We start from the raw sequence: 15,843 nt of genomic DNA, 5'->3' as shown, positions 1-15,843 counted from the left end.
CTGCCAACTCTATGTAAATAGAATCATGTTGTCTAAAGTTTGAGGTTTATTAATTTTCCTCAGCAGTGAATAACCGTAAAGTCTAGGTTTGTGTTTATAGTTGTTCCATTTTTCTCTGTTCTTTAAGTTTGTTCCTAACCATCAGATTTAGGAACTTTAAGAAATCAATGTTTTTTTTTTTTTTTTAAATTTTTAGAAGTTTCCTTAGTAGGATGGGGTTTGCGTTTATGTGTTATGGCTGCCCCAGGAAGCAGCTTGTGTATCTCCAGGGACCCTAAGAGGTTGGGTTCCCAGTACTTCTCTGCTATAAGAAACCTTTCTGAAGAAGATTTTTAGAAGACTACTAGCCTCACTTAACCATCAATTAATACTCTTATTACTTGTGGACATTCATTTATTAACTATAATTTCTCTGTTTCCTGATTTGATCCTTCCTTTCTTTCATTTTCTACTATGTAGCTCTCCCTCTGCTGATGGGTCCAACTTTTGTCCTATTATTCTGCATGCTTCTCATCAAAGTCCATCCCAGCACAGGTATAATTATAGCTCACGTATTATTAGATAGGTAATTTTTAAGATATATGATTTTATTCCCAGATTTTATTCTTTTCCCAGAAAGAAGTTAATGAGTTATGGGTGTGCTGCTCATTTTATCTTGGACTATTTCTACAGTTCTTTTCAAGATGACCAAGATCCAGATGATTTGTTGTTATCCGATGTTCACATTGAAGCTTTCAGGAACATTAATAACAGCTCTCATTTATTCAGGTTTTACCAGGTGTCAGGCACTGTTTACCAGGTTCCAGGCAGTTGACCAGCTATAAGAAACAAAAATCATAAGAGGTGAGCACTATGCGTATCCCCATTCTAGAAATGATGAAACTGAATCACAGAGAAGTTTATTAGGTGGCTCAAAGTCACATAGTAAGTGCTGAAGCTGGGATCATGGCAGAGGCAGTGTGGCTCCAGAGTCCACATTATTCACTGCTGTGCTGTGCTCTCTCTCTGGGGAGATCTTGGATCTTAAATCTGAACATCCTGAATGAGAAACTTACTTGAGAAACTTACTTGAGAAAATTACTTTTCACTGTAATGATCAAATCCCATTTGTGACTGGTTTGCATTATTCAAGTAATGGTATTAATATGGGATATTGTTATTTAACTATAAAGATATGAAAAATGGAAAAAAAGTCAGAAGAATACAATAAAGGAAGGCTGCACTAATTGTATCATAGATAGTTTGACTGAAAAAGCTTCTGAGATTGTCTAGTTTAACCCCATTATCTTCCAATGAGCAACCTGAGACATAATTACATTTAGAAAATTACTCAATCCCATGGCTTCGTACATTGAGCTTGGCATTTTCTCTTGATTACGTTTTTTTTTTTTTCTGGAATCTGGACCCCAAAGTTCTGTTTTTGAGCACTCTCAGTATGTAAATGTAATTGAAATAAACCCATGTCCCACTGTTCTTTACCTCTCTTCTCAGTGGCTATTTTCTCCTCCTTCACACAGTGGTATCACATAGTATGGTGTGAGATATTTTGGAAGAGTTTTGTATTTATATGTTTGGTGCTACACAGACCATATTGTAAAGATACCACGGCTGCTTAAATTCAAGGGACTGACTCCATGCAAGTGTATTTATTTAGAGTTTATTGCTACCACCAGAGAGTAGGTTACTTGAGAGCTGCAGCCCTTTCCCGGTACATAGCTGATGTCTGTACCAAGAAGTAACATATTTCACATAAGGAGTTACTGAATATATGGATGAGTGTTGGGCCCTGATTCTGTTTTATAGAATATCCAATAGACTTAGAGATAGAACCTTGTATCTGTAGGACCAAAACAAAATCATCTGAGGAAAAATAAAATTATTAATGGCAGGTTTATCTATCCTGAGAAGAACTGGATAGATACTTATTAAACGTATATTGTGCGTAAACTACTGTTGAGGGTATGATGTTAAAGATGTGCTCCATGACATCGTGGATGTGTTCATAGTCCTGTTCAAAATTGCCTTATAGGTGCTGGTCTCCTGAGCTCTCAGCTCTGATAAAGCCTTACAGTAGAGTAAATGGAAGAGAGTAACAATGTGACAGTATTTGTTCTCCTGGGCCTCACTCAAGATCCTGACGGGCAAAAAGCACTATTTGTGATGTTTTTACTCACATACATTGTGACGATGGTGGGCAACCTGCTCATCGTGGTGACTGTTATGAGCAGCTCCTCCTTGGGCTCCCCAATGTACTTCTTCCTGGCCGCCCTATCACTCATTGATGTTGCTTATTCCACTAACATTTCCCCCAAATTGCTTGTAGACCTACTCTGTGATAAAAAGACGATATCTTTCCCAGCATGCATGGGACAGCTGTTTTTAGAACATTTGTTTGGTGGATCTGAGATCTTCCTTCTGGTGGCAATGGCCTATGACCGCTACGTGGCCATCTGTAAGCCTCTGCACTATTTGACCATCATGAATCGACGGGTTTGCGTCCTTCTGGTGGCAATGGCCTGTGTTGGAGGTTTTGTGCACTCTTTGGTCCAAATTGTCTTTGTATACAATCTCCCCTTCTGTGGCACCAATGTCATCGACCATTACTTCTGTGACATCTACCCATTATTGGAACTTGCATGCACTGACACCTACTCTATAGGTATCATTATGGTTGCCAATGGTGGAACCATCTGCATGGTCATCTTCACCCTTCTGCTCATCTCCTATGGAGTCATTCTAATCTCCCTTAAAAGATATAGTCAGGAAGCAAGGAGAAAAGCCCTGTCTACCTGCAGCTCCCACATCACCGTGGTTGCCCTCTTTTTTGTCCCCTGTATTTTCATGTATGTTAGACCTGTCTCCAACTTTCCCATTGACAAATCCATGACTGTGGTTTATACAGTTGTGACTCCCATGTTGAATCCTTTAATATATACCTTGAGAAATTCAGAGATGAAAAATGCTATGGAAAAACTCTGGTGTAAAAAGAGAGACTATAAATAGAGTACAAATGTCTAATTGTAGATAGAATAAGAATGTCTAACTGTAGAAAGAATATGAATGTTTTCCACACTGAATGTGTTTGTTTCCAGTTCTAAGACAACAAACAAACAGCAAATTCTAACGATGAATTAAGTAGTCAATTCAATGGATTCCCTAGAAATGCTTCTCTTTGATGTAAGTCACCAGAAAAGAGCAATTAATTAACTTTTGAGATTACAATCAGTCTAATAGAGAAGTTCTGCAAGGTGAAAAAAGGCACAGTTATCCTATTACAGGTAATAACAAAACTAAGTTTATCTTGTAATTTTATTTTTCTTAGTTCATATTGAAATGGAACTTAGATGAAAGTGTTTTATTGTTTTCAAAGGGGAAAAACAGGCTGTTTTTGAAAATTTATTATGTCTCACATTCTTGAGAAACTAATTTGACTAATACTTAGAACAAATTTCTCAGGTCAAAAGGTTAGATTTTATGTTTTAATGTTCATTAATTTATCAGCAAAGTAGCTTTCTGTATCTGTACTATCATTTTTTCCTAGGATTACCTCTGTTCCTCAGGTCATTGTCATGCATTAACAGTTCAGGTTGTTTGGTTGACCGAGATATTATGTTTAGTTAAAGACACTATCAGTGGACCATTTGGTTGGAGTAAATGTGGATGATGACAAAAACAGATTCTGGTTCTTGATTATGAGATAGCTACTTTCCTTTTTCTTATTTTCATGATTTTCCTCACTAGTTATAATGTGCAGTTTTGACATTCTTCGAAGAACAGGTAGAGCTTCTAATTGTGTCTTCGTGATGCTGAAGATATCGGTAAAGAAATGTGTTATTTTGCATAAGCAATGTATTTTCTAAAAGTTGTATTAAATTTAAATACTTTACTTCTAGACTTAAAAATGATTTATTGTGGCATAAATAATGTTTTGCTTTTTAGTTTTATAAAATGACAAGTTTTCCTCAATTCCAGCCATGTTGAAAAATCCCAAACCAGGAATAATATAGAATTGCTTTCATTGTAATATGGAACATTATCTACACATTGTTACAATTTACCTTTTTAGAAAATGAGTTTTATATTTATATAAGGTATACAACATGGTGCTTCAAGATACACACAAAGATTAAAAGGTTACTATAGTGAAGAAAATAAAGATATACATCCATTTCAATTTTTGGTTTCTTTGAAAATAGCAGCTGAAATCCCAAATATAGTGCAATTTTGTTACCTATAGTCCTCATGTGACATATTATCGGATACAAAGGAGCAGAAGCAGATATGAGGATGAACAAGTGTAGAAATCTAATGTGTAACAAGTTTACTTTTCTAAATGAAAAAAGTACTTTAATACTCCTATTATTTTAAAATTTTTATGCCTACCCAATCTTACATGCAATTTATGTATTTGTAATCTCTTAGGTGGAATATTATCAATGTCATTTTTTTTAATAATTTTTTTTTTATTTTGGCATATTATGGGGGTACAGATTTTAAGGTTTCAATAAATGCCCATTTCCCCCCCTCCCCCCAAAAGTCTGAGTCTAATAGGGTATCAATGTCATTTTTAAACTAACTGTTTGTATCTCCCTGATGCTGTTTGTCTGCCTCTCCTCAGATGCAATCCCGATGATAAACTTATCGTTAAAATATTATTGAGATTTTATTATTCCTTACCTTTATTAAAATTTATTATATGGTATACAATTTTTTGAATTTCATTATTATCCACCATATTAACTTTCTGAAATATGATCACATTGCTGCCTATTGCCTTAGTCTCATCCTTTCCCCTGTTGTGTGTTATTGCATGTGTGAATATACCACAGGTTATGTAACCATTCAGGGACTGGTAGCATTGTTAACAGTTTTGTATATTGCACAATACTTCTATGGACATGCTGAAAGCAATTCTTTTGAGTTAAGGGGAATGTTTATATGTTCACTTTTACAGATGGCTGCAGTTTCCCCCCATGCTGTGTTATAAGTGACATTCTACCAGTAGGACATAACAGTTCCATTGCTCTGTGTCCTTACCAGTACTTGATATTGTGAGAGATTTGATATTTTTGCTAATGTAATGGCTTTAAGCCTGTTAGTTCATTGTGGTTTTATTTGAAATTTTTGTTGGTATTGAAGTTGATATATTCTCATATGTTTACTATATCTCTATTGTTTTCTAGTCTTGTGTTAAGTGTGTATTTAATGTTTTTGCCAATTTTCTGCTTTTTGTTTTCCATTACTATTAATTTATTGGGGTGTTTTAGCAATCCTGAATACTAAATCTTTTATTGTTTATATGTATTGCAGAGAGCATTTTCTTAGTTTATGATTTTCCATTTTTATCATTTTATCATTTCATTTGATGATTGGGCAGAGAGAGGGTTTTTCTACATAGCACATTGCAGTCTCAGCACTACCATGAAGAAAAACATCATCCTGTTCATGGTTTATGTTGACTTTGCAAACTACTGATATTATTTTTCTATAACCACTTGTTTGTACCATCAGCCTTGGGAGTTGTGAACAGGTACACGGTATCTCTGCAATAAATCTTTTGCCAGGTTCTACCTCCTCTGAGTGAAGGATACTTTTATATACAGGCATAGATCTTCCTCCATTATTAATAGGACATGTTGTATCTTGAGACAACAAGATGTATTGGAATCCAAAGAGAATTTGAAACAAAAGTGGATGTAAACTCTTGGTGTGTTTCTGTTTCATTCTCTTTTCAAAAATATTCTTTTTTATATTGCTACTGTGTTTGGGGGTGTCCATCAGCCTGGGAAGGATTCGTACTGTTCTGACGATACTGCACTGCTTCCTTTAGCTTTCGTTGAAATACAGTACCAAGTGCCCAGAATTGATTGTTTCAGCCATTTTGATATGTAACGTAAAAAAAAAATCTCATGCAATAAAAATACATTGGCTGCATTTAGGAAGGTTTATACTTGCAAGTATAAATGATCACTCATGAAGTATAACAAATTCTGTATTTAGCGATTTTGTTGTGATTCTTGCGTTTGTGTTTTTTGTTTGTTTCTGTAAGATTCTTAAAGAAAAGAAATTTAAAACACTCAATTTTTATGTTTTTAATTCATTAACTCTTTAAATGGACAATTAAAAATTTTATAGATACTTATGCACAACATTTTGTTTTAAAAATCTATACATATGGAGAGATGGCTGAATCAAGCTATTTAATGTATGTAGTACCTCACATACTTATCATTTTTTTATGATGAGAACACTTAATATCTACTCTCTTAGCAATTTTCAAGAATAACAGACATGTTTATTAACTATAGTCACCAGGTTGTACAATAGATCTCTAGAATTTATTCCTCGTATTTAGCTGAAATTTTGTATTCTTTGATCAAATCTTCCAACTGTGCCCCAACGCAACCCCCTGGCTCCTGGTAATGACCATTCTATTCTGTACTGCTGTGAGTTCAATTTTTTTAGATTCCACATATCAGTGAGATCATGTGGTATTTGTCTTTCAGAGTGGAGAACAAGGAACCTTTGTACTGTGTTGGTGGGGATATAAATTGGTACAGCCACTATGGAAACACTGTGGAGGTTCCTAAAAATTTAAAGTGAAAAATAGAACCATCATATAATCCAGCAATCCCACTTCTTGGTATACATCCAAAGGCAATGAAATCGGTATCTTAAAGAGATATCTGCACTTCCATGTATACTGCAGCACTATTCACAATAATCAAGATATGGGCACATCTTAAATGTCTATCTATCTGTCAACAGATGAATGGATAAAGACAATATGATATATATGTATTTATGTACACATACACACACCCATATATGTCCAATATGGTATATTATACATATCTCTCTCCCCAATGTGTGTCTGTATGTGTGTGTGTATATATCTCCCCAATATGGGGTGTGTGTGTATGTGTGCATCTCCCCAATATGGGATGTGTATGTGTGTGTGTATCTCCCCAATATTTGGTGAGTGTGTGTTTATTTGTCCCCAATATGGTATTATTAACTATAGTCACCATGTTGTAGTTTAGATTTCCAGAATGTATTCATTCTGCATAACTGAAACTCTGTAGCTTGTGTATATATACATATATAAAATATATGTAATGGAATATTATTTCTTCATTATTCCTTAAAAAGAGGAAATCTTGCCATTTATGACAACATGCACAAACCAAGAGGACTTTAATAATACTTTTATTTTAGTTTTAATTGACAAATAATTTTATGTTCTTATGAAGATGTTTTGATATAATTTGCTGGCAACATAGATGGCCCTGGAGGGCAAGTGAAATGACTTCTTGAATGGACATTTGATGTATTTATTTTTAGCCTTTCTTATATTTTAATAAATGCAAGGAAGATTTAAGCTCATTATTTTAAGCACTGATGTATTATGATTATCATTAAACTCAAAATGTTTTCTAATTTCTGCAGTCATTTTACCAATGGGTTCTTTAGAACTTATTTGCTTAATTTTCAGACATACAGAAATTATTTGGCTAATTTTAGGTTTTTATTTTCTAGCTTATATTCCTGATGTTCAGAGACATACTTTGTGATTCTAATTCCTTGAAATTTGTTAAGAATTGCTTTATGGATCAGCATATGATTCACTTTGAAAAATATTCCATGTGTACTTGAAAAGGATATGTATGTATTTCACAGCTGTTGAATGTGCATTCTTCTCTTATATCCATAGATGAAATTTGTTAATGGTGTTTAAATCTTACTATCTTTCTGAATTTTTTGTGTGCATATTCTTGCATTTACTGAGAGTTGTGCTAAAGTCTTCCTGTATTATTGCTGATTTATCTATTTTTACTCTTGAGCAAATCTATTGTTTTTTTAAATCTTATGAAGGTATGTTTTTAGGTGCATACCAATTTGTAATTGTTATATCTTCCTGCTGTTGACCTTGGCTATCACAAAAAATTTTATCTCTGGCAATATTTATTGTCTTGTGTCCTTTTTTTGTCTGATATTAGTATAGAAACTATTCTTTTGGTCAGAGTTTATGCAATTTATCCCACTATTCTTACTTTTTTAATCCTCTTCTTTAAGATGTTTATCTTATAAGTCTGTTAATATTGAGTTCAGGGGAAATCGACTCATTTATTTTTAAAAATAAAATTAATCATATATTTGGATTTGAATCTACTATCTTTCTATTTGTTTGCATTTATCAATGCTACCCTCAGTTCATATTTATTTTGATTTAGTCCCATATTCTCTCTTTCCATAGTCTTCATTATTTCCTGAATTTCCTCTTTTTCCATTTCAGAGGAATGAAGGTCTGGGGGACCCATATTTTGAGGGAAACTCAGTTACCCCCTGCATTTGGGGCTCTTTTTTCTCTAAAGGTATAGAATAATTCTAAAATCCACAAATGAAATCCTAAAAAGCTGGATGGAACTTTCCATACATGCTTTTCCCTGAGGGCAAGCTGTTTCAGGAAAATCCCAGGACAGTAGAGAAAAACTGGCCCCCAAAATGAGAGGGTGCAGAGAGGTCAAACACTGATCCAGACAAATCAGCTTTATGGGTTAGTTTACTAGAGGTTACTCACACAGGGCTCTCACTCCTGGTCGGCGGCAGAAATTCTCCAGAGAGTAAAATCCTTCCTGCCAGCCTGTTTGTGGAGTCTTAAATGTCTCCTTGGCAAGTGACACAGCACTCTCTCTGTGTCATTGCATGTTTACAGGTAAGATGACCATCCATGCACAAGGTGCTACTTAAGAATATTCTTTGTTCTCTGTATCTCTTTCAGCTACCTTTTGTTGATCTATATCGCTAAAGAGATCTGCAAAAGCCAGTGGTGGATAACTTGTATTCTTCCTTCACAAGTGAAATTCAAGGTCTACCAAGGAGAAGAGTCCATTTTAAATAGCCAGGCTTTCATTTGAGACCATTTGAGGGCTTTCCTGTTAAAATAGGGGAGAGTAGACGATAGAGTAGTCCTCAAAGGAAGTCAAACCCAGCTTGAAGCACCTAATTCCTTGATTGGATTAAGGTTCTCTGGGGTCTTTACTACTTCAATACTGTTTGCCAGAGAGAAAACCAGGAAATCCTCTCTTAAAGAGGGGATCGTTGTAAAAGTCTTGAATTGTCTCACAAATTTTTACATACAAAAGCTGGCACTCAAATAAAAATAACATATAGGACAAGACAAGGCCCATTTAAAAGGAAAGAACAATAAAGAATTTACAATTCTTCTAAGCACACACATTTTACATTTTTTTTTTTTGCAGCTCTGGTTGTTCCCTTTTTGGTGATTGGAATAGAACAAGCTATTTTTTCTATATGTGTATTTAACTATCTAGTTGGCAATAGGTATGGCTTATGAAGAATTACCATAATGATGACATATTTTGAGGCAACATCCACATCAGTTACTATTTTCAATGTATTTTTTATTGGAGCAAATAAATTAAGATTAGGGCTGTTGTAGGCATCATTTGATCTAGAAAATGCTTTTTCCTCAGTCAGATAAGTAGAAAGCATTAGTAGTTCTTTAAATTCTGCTGAAAGTGACATAGAGAATGATGTCTTATGCATATATTAGTTCTTTCTCTAGGAGTCATAATTTAATTCACTGTAACTTTGCTAATGTCAGATAGTTGTTCACAATTAAAATACATTTGTGCGTCTTTTGCCACTTACCAAAAAGAGAGACACAGTGCTTAGATGTGCTCTTTAAATCTTGGAAACAATACATAAGACATTTGGGTTTTCTGGATTCAATGCATTTATTAGGTAAATTAAAAACTGTTAACTTTCAGTGGAGCCTATTACATGATAAAGATTTTGGCTGGTTCAAATATGTATTAATGTGACTCTTTATCTAAGGTCCTTATGGCACTGAAGATCCAATATTTAACTAAACACATGATGAGATAAAGATGCTCAATGGAATCAATGACAAGGCAAGTTAAGGAAATAACAGTGGAAACCCTTAGGCACTGTTCCATTGTTGAAAAGAACAATTTCTCTCTTGTAGAACCAGTCATTGAATTGATTTTGGACTAAACTTAAGGGATTGAATTAATAAAGATCATTATGGTTACATGTGATGCAGATGCAAGCCTGATCAATACCATCTACCTCAACCTAAAACTCAGAACTATGATTGTCTATCTTTCTAAGAACTAGAAAGTCAACTTCAGCTAGAGGGCTGTCTATCTTTGATCTTCAGGCCTTCTTGGGTAGAGATTTTCCAACAGTGAGATTAAAACCCTCCTTTGCTGGGGATATGGTTCGGGGAGGGAACTTGGGGCTGCTTCCCACTTCATTCTGGTTTAAATATTACCTGCCTTACCTAATATTACATAATATCAGACTCAAAATTTGTTATTCAATTTACTATGAAATTTTTTTTTCACATTATTTTAGGCTTTGGGTAGTTCTACACCTCTCTGAAGGACTGAGGTAATGGGAAAACTGTGTGGAAATATGGAACATGTTGCCACTTGGATCTATTTCTAGATTCACTGATCATCCACATATTGCAGTGTGTTCTATGATCACATGTTGACACATGCGGTATCTACACTTACACTCAGTTATACTTTTCCGGAACAAGTACAAGTCCCATGATGTGAGTTATTGAAACAACTGACAAGGGATACTTATTGAAAATTCCTGTGATATGTTGAAATATAGTCAATGTCTTAAATATCATATGTTTTCATTGGAGAAATCTGAATTATAAAAAATAATCTGGCCAAACAGAGAAATTACTCAGAATATACAAAGTACATTTGGTTATATTATATGGCTAGATAGGTGTTTATTTTCCATTTTGTGAAATATCAGGAGAAACATGTTACATGATACATGTATAACAAATAATTGGATTTATAATCTCAGTTTTGGGGATATTTTAGTTTACATGATATGTTAATGAAGCTGTAAATTAGTTTTAAATACATTTAAATTAGAGAATTTAAAATCACTTATAGTACCAATCATGTTAGATTGTAATGGAACAAATATGTACTTTGTTCTGGAAACATGATATGGGCTTTTATGTATGAATCTAAATTTATCTTAGGAAACATGTTTGGGAGAATATCCCAGAAAAAATAATACTTGGGAATTACCTTGTCTAGTGTCATTTAGAATGCTTTATAAGAGTGCAATTATAAAATACTACAGAGGTTATTTATGTTATTATGGGGATTTATCTTTTAAAAATGTTATGTTCTTAAGAAACTGCATGAATCTTTTTTGTACTAGAAAAGTTTAAAGTAGTGTTTTAAGTTGAAAGCCTAGTAATGCTACCTTAAAATATTAAATCTTCGATGACTTAAACTATAGAGGATAGTTAATGTATCCTAATTGACAAGTAAATATTTATCTTGTCCAGTAGATTTATCCAGGTGAGATCTATCATTGATGATTAAAGAGAGAAAAGGCCCCCATCTCACAAACAGTAGGAATGGATACTAAAGAGAACTGGGTATAGACTACTTTTTACTCTTAAGTTCCTCAACAGTTATGCCTTTATTGGTCTATAGCTTCAACAATGACAGAATTCTTGGATCATATGAATGAGACGTGCAGCAATCACAACTGGCTTCTAGTGAGAGCTCAAATTCTCTCTGTACATGACCTCCCCCACTGCCAACTCGATATAAATGGAATCATGTTGTCTACAGTTTGAAGTTTATTAATCTTCCCCAGCAGTGAAAAACCGTAAAGTCTAGGTTCGTGTTGATACTTGTTCCATTTTTCTCTCTTCTTTAAGTTCATCCTTAGCCTTGAGATTTAGGAACTTTAAGAAATCGACATTTTTTTTTGAATATTTTAAAGTTTTCTTCACTAGGATGTGGTTTGAATTTATGTGTTATGTGGCCCCAGGAAGCTGCCTGTATATCTCCAGGGACCCTAGGAGGTTGGGCTCCCAGTACTTCTCCACCATAGGAAACCTTTCTTAAGAAGATTTTTTAGAAGAATACTAGCCTCACTTAATTATCACATTAATATACTTATTACTTGTGGACATTCCTTGATTTATTTATTTATTTTTACGGTTGTGCAACCACCAACAATATCCATCTATGACTCTCCTTTCTTGTCATGAAACTGAATCTTTCTTTTTCTTTTATTTCAGCATAATATGGGGGTACAAATGTTAAGGTTTCATACATTGCTATTGCCTTTCCTCCCCCCTTGAGTCAGAGCTTCAAGCGCGTCCATCTCCCCCGACAATGCACATTGCACTTATAATGTATATATATAAACCCCTCCCCTCCCCCACACTGCCTGACACCTGATAAAAGTTTTTTTTTTTATAACATTTTGGTTAGATTTTATAACTTTGCCTTTACCTAGCAAATGTTAGAGGTATGCCCTTCCCCTCCACACTGTTCGCCGCGTCCCTCTGATGTGGGTCTATCCCCCCACCCCCAACCCCCGAATCTCTGGTGAACACCACCACCCTTTGAGCACAATATTCATAATCGGTCAGTACCAATGTGATGGTAAGTACGCGTGGAGCCCATCCCTCTGATCTTGTGTCACCTCACTTTGGATAATGGGCTTAAGCTCAATGCAGGATAATATAAGTGGTGCTAGCTCGCTGTCATTTCTTAGAATTGAGTAATATTCCATTGTAAACATATACCAAATTTTAATAATCCAGTCATGAATTGATGGGCACTTGGGTTGTTTTATTAACTATAATTTCTCTGTTTCCTGATTTGATCCTTCCTTTCTTTCATTTTCTACTATGTAGCTACATAGTAGCTACATTTTCTACTATGTAGCTACTACTACTATGTAGTAGCAACTACATAGCTACATTTTCTACTATGTAGCTCTCCCTCTGCTAATGGGTCCAACTTTTCCCCTGTTCTTCTGCATACTTCTTATCAAAGTCCATCCCAGCACAGGTATAATTACTGCTCATGTGTAATCAGATAGGTAATTTTTAAGACATCCTATTTTATCATATTCCCAGAAAGAAGTTATGGGTGTGCTGTGCATTTTTCCTTGGACTACTTCTATAGTTATTTTCAAGATGACCAAGATCCAGATGATTTGTTGTGACCTGATGTTCATAGTGAAGCATTCAGGAATATTAATAACAGCTCTCATTTATTCAGGCTTTACCAGGTGCCAAGCACTGTTCTAGGCACTTGACCAGCTATAAGAAACAAAAATCATAAGAGGTGAGCACTATGAGTATCCCCAATCTAGAAATGATGACAATGAAGCACAGAGAGTTTTATTAGGTGGCTCAAAGTCACATAGTAAGTGCTGAAGCTGGGATCATGGAGAGTCAGTGTGGCTCCAGAGTCCACATTGTTCACTGCTGTGCTGTGCTCTCTCTCTGGGGAGACCTTGGATCTTAAATCTGTACATCCTGAATGAGAAACTTACAGCCATTACTTGTTCACTCTTTGGAGGTTTTGTGCACTCTTTGATCCAAATTGTCTTGGTGTAATGATCAAATCCCATTTGTGACTGGTTTGTATTATTCAAATAATGGTAATAATATGAGATATTGTTATTTAACTATAAAGATATGAAAAATGGAAAAAAAGTCGGAAGAATACAATAAGGAAGGTTGCACTAATAGTATCATAGGTAGTCTGACTGAAAAAGCTTCTGAGATTGTCTAGTTTAATCCCATAATCTTTCAATGAGCAATTTGAGACATAATTACATTTAGAAAATTACTCAATCTCATGTCATTGTATATTGAGCTTAGCATTTTCTCTTGATTACGTTTTTTTTTTTCTGGAATCTGGACCCCAAAGTTCTGTTTTTGAGCACTCTCAGTATGTAAATGTAATTATAAATAAACCCATGTCCCACTGTTCTTTACCTCTCTTCTCAGTGGCTATTTTCTCCTCCTTCACACAGTGGTATCACATAGTATGGTGTGAGATATTTTGGAAGAGTCTTGTATAATATGTTTGGTGCTACACAGACCATATTGTAAAGATACCACGGCTGCTTAAATTCAAGGAACAGACTCCATGCAAGTATATTTATTTAGAGTTTATTGCTACCACCAGAGAGTAGGTTACTTGAGAGCTGCAACCCTTTCCCGGTACATAGCTGATGTCTATGCCAGGAAGTAACATATTTCACATAAGGAGTTTTTGAATGTATGGATGAGTATGGGGCCCTTATTCTTCTTTATAGAATATCCAATAAGACTTAGAGATAGAACCCTGTATCTGTAGGACCAAAACAAAATCATCTGAGGAAAAATAAAATTATTAATGGCAGGTCTGTCTATCTTTAGAAGAGGAACTGGATAGATACTTACTAAACATACATGGCACATAAACAAATGTTCAAGGTATGATGATGAAGATGTGCTCCCTGACATCATCAATGTGTTCATAGTCCGGTTCACAATTTGCTTACAGGTGCTGTTCTCCTGTGCTCTTAGCTCTGATGCAAGCCGTACAGAAGAGTAAATGGGAGGGAGTAACAATGTGACAGAATTTGTCCTCCTGGGCCTCACTCAAGATCCTGATGGGCAAAAAGCATTATTTGTGATGTTTTTACTCTCATACATTGTGACGATGGTGGGCAACCTGCTCATCGCGGTGACAGTTATCAGCAGCCCCTCCTTGGGCTCCCCAATGTACTTCTTCCTGGCCGCCCTATCACTCATCGATGTTGCTTATTCCACTAACATTTCCCCCAAATTGCTTGTAGACCTACTCTGTGATAAAAAGACGATTTCCTTCCCAACATGTATGGGACAGCTGTTTCTAGAACACTTGTTTGGTGGAGCTGAGGTCTTCCTTCTGGTGGCGATGGCCTATGATCGCTACGTGGCCATCTGTAAGCCTCTGCACTATTTGACCATCATGAATCGACAGGTTTGCATCCTTCTGCTGGTGGTGGCCTGGGTTGGAGGTTTTGTGCACTCTTTGGTCCAAATTGTCTTTGTATACAATCTCCCCTTCTGTGGCACCAATGTCATCGACCATTTCTTCTGTGACATCTACCCATTATTGGAACTTGCGTGTACTGACACCTACTTTATAGGTATCATTATGGTTGCCAATGGTGGAACCATCTGCATGGTCATCTTTACCCTTCTGCTCATTTCCTATGGAGTCATTCTAATCTCCCTTAAAAGCTACAGTCAGGAAGGGAGGAGAAAAGCCCTGTCTACCTGCACCTCCCACATCACCGTGGTTGCCCTCTTTTTTGTCCCCTGTATTTTCATGTATGTCAGACCTGTCTCCAACTTTCCCATTGATAAATCCATGACTGTGGTTTATACAGTTGTGACTCCCATGTTGAATCCTTTAATATATACCTTGAGAAATTCAGAGATGAAAAATGCTATGGAAAAACTCTGGTGTAAACAGTTAACTATAGGTGTTATACAATAAGAATGTCTTCTACACTGAATGTGTTTATTTCCAATTTAAGTAACAGACAGTAAATTCTAACGATGCATTATGTAGTCAATTCAATGGATTCTCTAGAAAAGCTTCTCTTTATTCATAGAAAGTCATCTGAAAAATGGAATAAATTATCTTTTGAGGTTAGAATCTATCTAATAGAGAAATTGTGCAATTTGAGCAAAAGGCACAGGTATCCTATCCTGTTACACTTAATGATAAAACTAAACTCACCTTGTAACTTTATTTTTCTTAGTTTATATTGAGTTGGGACTTGGAAGAAATGGTTTATTCTTTTCAAAGGAGAAAAATAGGCTCTTTTTGAAAATTTACTATGTCTCACATTCATGAGAAAGCAATTTGACTAATACTTACAACAAATTTCTAAGGCCAAAAGATTAGGTTTTAGGTTTTAATGTTCATTAATTTATCAGAAAAGCAGCTCTCT

At 35.3% G+C, this 15,843-nt stretch overlaps 2 protein-coding genes across 2 annotated transcripts; both read left to right on the top strand.

The window, feature by feature from the left end:
- The first annotated feature begins 2,079 nt into the window (after nucleotides 1-2,079).
- On the top strand, nucleotides 2,080-3,003 carry LOC142870533 (olfactory receptor 4A5-like). The gene has a single exon (XM_076001380.1). The coding sequence runs from the start codon at nucleotides 2,080-2,082 to the stop codon at nucleotides 3,001-3,003; it is 924 nt and encodes a 307-aa protein (XP_075857495.1).
- An 11,447-nt stretch (nucleotides 3,004-14,450) lies between these two features.
- Nucleotides 14,451-15,383, top strand: LOC105855863 (olfactory receptor 4A5-like). The gene has a single exon (XM_020286824.2). The coding sequence runs from the start codon at nucleotides 14,451-14,453 to the stop codon at nucleotides 15,381-15,383; it is 933 nt and encodes a 310-aa protein (XP_020142413.2).
- The last annotated feature ends 460 nt before the right edge of the window (nucleotides 15,384-15,843 follow it).

This window comes from Microcebus murinus, chromosome 4, assembly GCF_040939455.1.
Source record: "Microcebus murinus isolate Inina chromosome 4, M.murinus_Inina_mat1.0, whole genome shotgun sequence".
NCBI lineage: Eukaryota > Metazoa > Chordata > Mammalia > Primates > Cheirogaleidae > Microcebus > Microcebus murinus.
Note: the sequence above shows the minus strand (reverse complement) of the source record. Positions and strands in the feature narration are given on the sequence as shown.

Coding starts and splice junctions, on each gene's coding strand:
- LOC142870533 (XM_076001380.1), top strand. CDS start 2,080: ATGGAAGAGAGTAACAATGTGACAGTATTTGTTCTCCTGGGCCTCACT.
- LOC105855863 (XM_020286824.2), top strand. CDS start 14,451: ATGGGAGGGAGTAACAATGTGACAGAATTTGTCCTCCTGGGCCTCACT.